This window comes from Muntiacus reevesi, chromosome 12, assembly GCF_963930625.1.
Source record: "Muntiacus reevesi chromosome 12, mMunRee1.1, whole genome shotgun sequence".
In the NCBI taxonomy this organism is placed as follows: Eukaryota; Metazoa; Chordata; class Mammalia; order Artiodactyla; family Cervidae; genus Muntiacus; species Muntiacus reevesi.
In genome coordinates, this window is record NC_089260.1 from 42,550,952 (window position 1) to 42,560,302 (window position 9,351).

The following is a 9,351-nucleotide window of genomic DNA, read 5'->3' on the forward strand; positions in this document are numbered from 1 at the left end:
CCCGGGGGAGCCCCCGCACGAGCCCAGCGCCCGCGTCCGCCCCCTTCCCCGAGCTGCCCCGGGGGCGCTGGTCAGAGCTGCTGGGACCCGAAGGCTGCGCCCCGCGCCCGCCCTCGAGGTGCCCGCTGGGCTGGAGTGCGCGGCGCCGCTACCCGCTCGCGCGGGGCCACTCCCGCCCGGGCTCGGCGCGGTGGCCCCAGGCTGTGCCCGGCTCGGCGCCTCCTGCCGGCTGCCGCCCGCCGGTCCTGGAGAGCTCGCCCCGCCGGCCGGTCCCGCTGCAGCGGCGGTGACAGCCGCGAGTTAGGCGGCGCGCGCGGCTCTCATGGCCAAGGCGCCGCCGCGGCTCCCTCTCACTCCCGGCGAGGGGCGCGCGGCGGAGACGGCACGGTCCGGCCGGCAGCCGCGGGAGTTGTCAACTTGACCCAAGTTGCGAGAGGGTGGGAGAGTGGGGTGCGGGGCAGCGGGAGCGCCGGGAAGAGGGGACTCGATCGGCGCCGGCGAGCGCTCCCCCTCGTCTTGCGGCTGCCTTCGCGGTCTCGTGGCCCTGGCCCTGCGCCCCCCCGAGGTTGTCACTCGGGCACCGGGTTTCGCAGCGCAGCGCCGCTGGCGAGTCGGTGCGCCGCCGGCCGCCGCTGAGCGGGCTCCACGCTCCGCGATATATAACCCTCGACCGGGAAGAGCCGGCGGCGGCATCGGCCCTCCCCCAGCTCGGCCCTCCCCGCCCCCCGGGCGCACCCCGCCCCCGGCCCAGCCCCCCGCCCGCCCGCCGTCCGCCGAGCAGCGGCGGGGCAGCCCCTCTCACATGGCCGTGGCCGCAGCCTCCAGCCCTCCTCGCACCTCCCATCGCGGTTCACGCCCCCACCCCCACCCCCGCCGTGGGGCGTCCCGACCTCCACCCGCCAGGCCGGACAGTCGGCAGCGCCCGGGCTGTCCTCCTCCGGCCGTCCGGTCCTCGCTTGTCCCCCGTCTAGTCACTTTCGTTAACCCAGGGGTTCTGGACGACTCCACCGGCGATCAGGCGCTGCGGAAGACAGCCCTACAGGCTGGAGGAACGAAGACAAGGACCTCGGCAGCGCGGCAACGGGCGTGCCAGTCGGCTGCTGGGGTTAGCGAAGGGCCGGGAAGGCGGCCACAAGCCGGGAGCAGCCTAGAATCGTAGTTGGCCCTTTGGATCGAAGGCCAAGAGGCTCTCCATTTACCCGACTGGGACCACCACGGCCGCGCTTCCCTACCGACCCGGACCGGCGTTGCCCTTTCGGCGGGCGGGCCGTGAACGTGATGCATGCCGGGATTTGTAGTTCGCGCCCCGCCGACGCATCGTTTGCATACATTACTGGGTAGAATTCGAGCCGTATCCTGTCGACGCAGCCTGAAGATTAGGACCCCGAGTAGTCAAGGAATCGGTACTCTTTGCTCTCATCGTACCGATTAAAGAGTCTAGCCAATGCATTCATTTTTCCCATACACATTTTACCAGAAACTTGGTTGTAAAGAGGCTGAGTCAGGCAGTTCTTACTTCTGCGTCTGCGAGTCGAGTTTTTAGTTCCGAGTTCTTTTCTGGCTTATCCCGAGACACCTATGAGTCTGGGGCTTCACGCTCGCCGTCTTTAAGTGGACAGCGCGCATGCGTCAACTTCCTCTTTCCCGGCTGGAACCATGGAGGGTGCAGAGTAAGTTTCTCCTCGTCGTCTCGAGTATCCTCCTCCATCCCCGAAACCAGAGCCCTCTAGTCTCTCTCTCCCTCGTTCCGTCTGTAGCCTGTATCTTTGCCAACATATCTGTGTGTTTGTGACGCGCTGTGACATTACCAGTGGTCTCAGGCTAAGATGGGATTCAAGCGGCCTTGGGGAGGAGGTCTTGGAGGTACCGGGAACAAGGTGTGAGAGCTAAATATATGTGGGGTTGTCCAGTCCCTCGTCCTAGGAGGGAGGGTCAGAACCTCTGAATTGGGTTCTTCCTTAGCTGACTTTTGCCCCACACGTCCCTGGTATCAGGCCTTTGCTTAAACATGTGGAACTTGAAGTTTGAACCGGGGTGGTGGTAGGTGGTTTACGAGTTACACTAATAGTCTAGGGGTCAGTGTCTTGCAGCTGTCTTTTACTCTGTGTTTCGCTGTCGCTATTTTTGTTGTTTTGGGACCCCGGGACTGATTGCAGGTTAAATGTGAATTTGTTGCCTATCATTCTTTTAAAGACAGTGGTCCGTGTTAGACATAAAGATTACAGGTATAGCATACTAGAACAGTTAAAGGTACGTTGAGAGCGTGCTCGGTACTGAATGGGGAGTGATGTGCTGTGGGCCTTTTGAACTCTTTTTCTGTCTGCTGTTGTCAGAGAGAAGAAAAAGAAGGTTCCTGCTGTGCCAGAAACCCTTAAGAAAAAGCGAAAGAATTTCGCAGAGCTTAAGATCAAACGCCTGAGAAAGAAATTTGCCCAAAAGATGGTAAGTAAACTTTTTGACGCACCAGTAAAGAGGTCCTGTGATTGAAAATTAGTCGGATATTTTTAACAAGGCTTATTTCAGTTCCTATACCCGTCAGTGTGGTTAACTTTTAGAATGATCTTTTCTAATTAAGTTGGTGTCCTCTTGGAATGTTAATGTGTATGGTGGTGAGAAAGTTTCAAGAGAAGAGTGTTCTATTTACTAGTATTGCTAATTGTGTTTGGGAGCCAAAAAGCAGATGAATAAGAATGTTGGTTTTTCAGCTTCGAAAGGCAAGGAGGAAGCTTATTTATGAAAAAGCTAAGCATTACCACAAGGAATACAGGCAGATGTACAGAACTGAAATTCGAATGGCTAGGATGGCACGAAAAGCTGGCAACTTCTATGTACCCGCGGAACCCAAATTGGCATTTGTCATCAGGATCAGAGGGTAAGTTCAATGTTTATTGCATTCTAGTCTTAAAGGGAAAGCTGTCCACTCTCAGCAAAATTTCACATTTGTGGGGACCTTGGTTCTCATACACTGGAACAGAAACTTGAATGGTAAGTGGAATGGGGTGGGGGAGTATTTTAGTGATGATAAGCCCTGTGCCCAAAGCATCTGTCCATTCTCTCATTGAACACTTGAGTTCAATGTCCTGGAGAATGACTTAAAACAGGTCTATATAAGAGGAAGTAATAAGAGCATTGGGGAAATTTTTGAATATTTTGGGGAGGCAAGTTGACAGGTGATAGAATACAGCTATAACTAAAGGAAAGAGTGGTCTTGTAACAGGAGAAGATTCCTATTTGGGTGTGACATGTTGCCCAAAAATGTTAGTTCCCTGTCTTTTTATTGTAAAAAGTGTGATGAAAGCTAAAGGAATTTTCTGTGTTTTTTCCTTGCAGTATCAACGGTGTGAGCCCAAAGGTTCGAAAGGTGCTGCAGCTCCTTCGCCTCCGGCAGATCTTCAATGGCACCTTTGTGAAGCTCAACAAGGCATCAATTAACATGTTGAGAATTGTGGAGCCATACATTGCATGGGGGTAGGTGTCTTTGACTTCTTTTTTGGTAAGTTGGCTGCATTAGTGAGATGAATTATAGAGGTTTTGACAGTCATAGTCTTATTTGGTCATTTGTGTCGGTTTTTCTTCTCATATTTAGGTACCCAAATCTGAAGTCTGTAAATGAATTGATCTACAAGCGTGGTTATGGCAAAATCAACAAAAAGCGAATTGCCCTGACAGACAACGCATTGATTGCTCGATCTCTTGGTAGGTTCTGCCTCTTTGGGGAAAGGTAATTATTATAAAATTTATTGTATCAGACAAGCTGTTTTTTGGTGTCTTGAGAAACCTTCCCTTATTCCATATACTATTTATGAAAAAATGGAAGGTGTGATTTTACTGGCTTGAGCTGTATCTTTGTATGTAAAGCCTCATGTTTCCTTGTTAATTTCACTATTTACTTGCCTGTACTCTTTAATGCCTTAAAATGTAATAGTCTCAAAATAATTTTAATAACCTTAAATAATCTTGAACACGTTCAGGGAAATACGGAATCATCTGCATGGAGGATCTGATTCATGAGATCTATACTGTTGGAAAACGTTTCAAAGAAGCAAACAACTTCCTGTGGCCCTTTAAATTGTCTTCTCCACGAGGTGGAATGAAGAAAAAGACCACCCATTTTGTAGAAGGTGGAGATGCTGGCAACAGGGAAGACCAGATCAACAGGCTTATTAGAAGGATGAACTAAGGTGAGCAACTACATTCAGAAAGAAGTTTACTTAATGCTAGAGTAAATTGATCTAAAAATGCTGATAAGGGTTTCACTGAGTTGGCATTTAGTGGGGGAAAATCAACCATGTAATATGATCACAGCTGATTTGGTTTTCCCTATTGAGGACATTATGGAGAGAAGAAAAGGCCTGTTTTTTTCCCTACTTAAAAGTGGAAACAGTTGGTACTGATAACTCCTGGTATATGTTAATTTTTAATTATTATGTTTAATGGGATTTTTTTCCTTCCTTTCAGGTATCTACCAGGATTATTTTTGTAATCTGGTCAGTTAATAAAACAATTGAAACAAATTGAAATGGATTGTCTTGGTTGACTTTGATCTTTACTTTGCAAATCTTGATGCGACAAGATTAAGTCAAATCAACAGCCTAGCCTCTTGGATGCAAAACTTAGGGTCCAGCCTGTGTTTTGTGAAAACATTCCTTGGGTTTATTGAAGATTTTCCTGTACCAAAAAAAAATCCTGATTTTTCAGTTGGCCAAACTGGGTCTAATCTAAGAAAGCCTATTTCACAGGCCTTTGTGCATGATGAAAAGTTCAGTTTACAGATTAAAAATGTTGCAGAAATTTCATTTTCTCAGGCTTTGGCTTGCTTATAAAATAGTAATCTTAATGTCAATTTTCTTTTCGCATTTCATTCTTTATTTTTGCTTTGCATCTTCTACCCATACTTCAGTGAGTTTTTAGTATTTCTACTATGTATTGTGTGTAACAAGAAGAAAGGAAATTTGTGCCTGTGAATGTAATTTATAAGTAACACTCTGCATAACATGGAATAGATATAAGTAAAAAGTTTTACTATCATTACTGATTGAGCCAAGGGTATGATGCAGTATGAAATAGATGGCCCTAGAATTTTGATGATACTGTACCAGAATCATAACTTCTTAGTATTTGAAAGTTGTTAAGTATATTTAAATACAGTCTTGGGTCTTGAAAGCTGTTTATCTGGATTAGTGAGTTTAGGCTCAGTGAATCCTTGGAGGAAATTGATTGTTTGTAACCAGTGTTACATAATTGAGTATCAGGTGTTTTGCAAGAAATTTAATGTCTTGGTAAACAGTTGGATCTGTGTTTAAAAATGATTAATTTCTTGGTGGAGCCTAAAAGTCTTTAGCTTTGAAATTACCTATTTGATTTTAGTACTTTGATAAGTAAATACACAGTATCGTCCCCAGTCTGCACATCCCAGTGTCCTGAAAGGTAGAAGTGGCTCAGAAGACGTTTGGTTACTGTGACGGTTGTTCAAGTGGTGTTTGGCTAACTACCTAGGCATGGGAGGGTGGAGGGAAACAATGTAGGATTTGGAACAGTAATAGGAATGGTATTCTATATGTGGGATGGTATTTTTAACAATGCCTCTTATAAAACAATTATTGAAGAGCAGTTTGAGGTTCACAGCAAAGTTCCCATGTATCCTCCTGTGCCCGATACCCAGTCTCCCCCTCTTTCAACACTGACGGCCACGTGTGTTATAGTCCTTGGATGTTGACACATCTCCCAGAGTAGCCAAGTTTCTGAAGCTGGTGAGGATAGGAAGATCCTAGATATATGGAGAGGAAAGAAACAGTGTTTGGGCTGTACAGGTTTTCCTTCTGCAGACAATCAATCCTAGAATTTCAGCTCTCCACATAGTTTCCAAATGGGGCCAGAGGATAGGGAAATGTATGAGAGTTTGTAAGTGGGGAGGATACCATCTGCCTTCACAGGAGTGTAAGGACTGAAAACATGAGAATATTTTGTGAACTGTTAGAACCTGCTGAAATGCAACTTAATGTCTTATTTTACTTAAAATCTCTAACCAGCCTCATTGATGAAACTCTGGGCACCCAGGTTCCACTTATGCAAAGATTGATCTCATGTAAGGACATTCCAGTTGTAGCCTTCAAAGCTCCAGCTTTATTATTATTAGGTCATCCCCTTGCTACCCTAGTCATAAAGTTTAACTGTTGCACTCACTGGCTTTTAGCAGTGTTACCCTGGCCTTGGCTTATCTTTGAGGGTTCATTTGTAGTAAATGATTAAGAGTGCTGGCTCTGGAGCCAAACTGCTCGAATTCATATCCAGCTTCCACTTAATTGGGCTTCCCTTGTGGCTCAGCTGGTAAAGAATCTGCCTGCAATGTGGGAGACCTGGGTTCGATCCCTGGGTTGGGAAGATCCCTGGAAGAGGGAAAGGCTACCCATTCCAGTATTCTGGTCTGGAGAATTCCATGGACTGTAAAGTCCACAGGGTTGCACAGAGTCAGACACGGCACCACTGAGCAACTTTCACTTTTCCACTTAATAGTTTGAGTCGTTAAATTACTTCATCTCTTGTTCCTTAGCAAAATAGGGGAAATAGTGGTAACTAATAGAATTTTGGTGAAGATTAAAGTAAGTCAGGTCATGGAAAATGCTTGGGGTAGTGCCTGGCCCAAACTGCTAAGTAAATGCTACTTGCTGTGTAACTTCAGCATTGAGAGGGGTCTACAAAGGAAAATCGCTCTGCTTTCATGTGTTAGTCTAACGGGTAAAGATGGCGAGCTAAGTGCTCCACAGGGATGTCCCAAGATGTGACAGATTCTCGTGTCCTTGGAGACGACCTCCCGGGGAAGATGGACAACTGTGCCCCTGCTGTTTTCCTTGACAGATATGTTACCAGCCAGCCAAAATCTTACTCTCCTTTAAGTCGGTCAACTTTTTAAGGTGGGCCTTTTTTTGTTTTTTTAAATCCTACACGGTGCCTGACATAGTTGACACTAAGTATTTGTTTTCTGTTACTGTAAAAAATTACCACAAACTTAAGTGACTTAAAGCGCAAATTGTCAGAAGTTCAAAATCAGTTTCACTGGGCTAAATCAAGGTGTCAACACCCCTTCCTACCTTAAGGCTCTAGGGGAGAATCTGTTCCAATTTCTGGAAGCTGCTTACAATTCTTGGCTTGTGACCTCTTCCTCCATCTTCAAAGTACAGTCTCTGCTTCGGTCATTTCTGGCCCCTAACCTGCCTCCCTCTTCTGTGGACTCTTGTGACGAATGCTGAACCACCTGGATATGCGAGATAATTCCGCATCTCAAATCCCTCAGTAGAAGATAACATCTATAAAGTCTACATAAAGCAGCTTATTCAGAAGTCCTAGAAATTAGGGCAGGGAGATACTTGAGACGATTTCTCCTTGATCCTTAGGTTTCTCTGATAGCTCAGTCTACCTGCAATGTGGGAGACCTAGTTACAATTCCCGGGTCGGGGAGATCCTCTGGAGAAGGGAAAGGCAATCCACTCCAGTATTCTTGCTTGGAGAATCCCAGGGACAGGAGCCCGGTGGGAGTCCATGGAATCGCAACGAATCAGACACGACTGAGTGACTTACACACTCCTTTGATCCTTAATTTATGACTCGGCTATATTTTCTTTTGTTGGTCAAATGACAAGCTTCTAATGTAGAGTCTTGGCACTTGGAATCTTAATGTCTGGAACATTCAGCCATGAGATCTGTATACATGGCTGCTTTTTCATTTTGGAAAAAGATATCAGACACATCTCTTCATATATAAACTTTTTTATATTTCATAGCTTCTGTTACCATCGGAAATAAATTTTCCATTTACTTGTTACCTGTTGCTTAACCCAGCCACTTCCATGTTTGAGTATAATCAGGTTTGAGTCTTAACCGTCTCTGTTCTAGCAGTTAGAACAGTGCCTGGTGCCTTGCAAGTCCTTTGGTTTTTAGATTGACTCAAGCCTTTTAAGTTGCCATTTGATGATAGCCGGGGCGGGTAGCAGGTAGGCAATAGCAGACTCAAAACACCTTTTAATAGTAAGCATTTGACATATTAAGTATTAGTGTACATTTAATGTGCATCCTTTTAAGTATACCACTTTTTTGTTCAGTGGCTCAGTTGTGTCCAACTCTGCATCTCTGGACTGCAGCATGCTAGGCTTCCCTGTCCTTCATCTCCCAGAGTTTGTTCAAATTCACGTTGAGTGATGCCTTCCAATCATTTCATCCTTTATCGTCCCCTTCTGCCTTCATTCTTTCCCAGCATCAGGTGGCCAAAGTATTGGAGCTTCCGCTTCAGCATCAGTTCTTCTAATGAATATTCAGGGTTGGTTTCCTTTAGGATTGCCTGGTTTGATCATGCTGTCCAAGGGACTCTGAAGAGTCTTCTCCAGCACTATAGTTGGAAAGCATCAATTTTTCAGCGCGCAGTCTTTTTTATTGTCCGGCTCTCATGTCTGTATATGACTACTGGAAAAGCCATAGCTTTGACTATACAGACCTTTGTTGGCCAAGTAACTTCCCTGCTTTTTAATATGCTGTCTACGTTTGTCATTATCCCCATATTTTAGTCAACGGACTAATAACCTTCCTGACCCCCGGGATCACACAACGAAGGGTTTAGGTTCCAGGTGTAATGTGAGTTGGTTTTAATCAGAGGAGCTAGGAAGGATTAGTATCGAGCTTAATGAAAACGGAAAAGTGGTGTGCCTGAGAGCAGTTTCAGTTTTGTGGAATCCGAAGTCCTCTTACCGGGGCTAAACTTGCAACGCTAGTGGAGAGGTCAAGAAGTGACAGGGTGTAGAACTCTGCAAGAGCACACACAGGCTGAGACCCTCTGCGAGTCAGGCCGCTGGCTCCCCGCCGAATCTTCGCCGAGGAACCGACAAAGGCGTGGAACGCAGAATTCTTGAGGGCCAGGTGAGGGGAACGGGAACTCGACGACTGAGTCACTTACAGAGATTGGCTAGTCAGGTACTGCTGGTCTAGACTCGTCAGTACTCTGGAGAGCCTGGTTAGTTTGACTCTTAAAATGCAACCCAGAGAGCCTCGCCTCGCCTCGCCTCACCTCACCTCACCAACCTAGTCCAAGTGCCCACTACCCACCCCATCTATAGTACGTGGCACCACTTTCATGTCGCACTGACCTGCGGTCTGAGCCTCGTTTCCGCAGCCTCCTCCCACCCCGCCCCCTGCAGCCGCGATCCCGCAGGTGGCGGCACCCTAGAGTAGTTGTCCAGTGAGTCCTGGCGGCCTCCTGCCGCCCAAGCACCATCCTGGCGCTGCACCCTGACCCCCGCGGCACGCCCTCAGGTGACCGCCCCCTGGGAAGCTCCCGGCGCCTAGCAACGGACGCGCTTCGCCGGC

The 9,351-nt window shown here is 47.4% G+C and overlaps 1 protein-coding gene across 1 annotated transcript; it reads left to right on the forward strand.

Moving 5' to 3' along the window:
• The first annotated feature begins 2,296 nt into the window (after positions 1-2,296).
• On the forward strand, positions 2,297-4,514 carry RPL7 (ribosomal protein L7). Its single transcript, XM_065903340.1, has 6 exons — positions 2,297-2,442; positions 2,706-2,872; positions 3,331-3,468; positions 3,587-3,696; positions 3,972-4,181; positions 4,459-4,514. Exons 1-5 carry the CDS (start codon positions 2,440-2,442, stop codon positions 4,178-4,180), a joined length of 627 nt encoding a protein of 208 aa, XP_065759412.1. The 5' UTR covers positions 2,297-2,439; the 3' UTR covers position 4,181; positions 4,459-4,514.
• Positions 4,515-9,351: the final 4,837 nt, after the last annotated feature.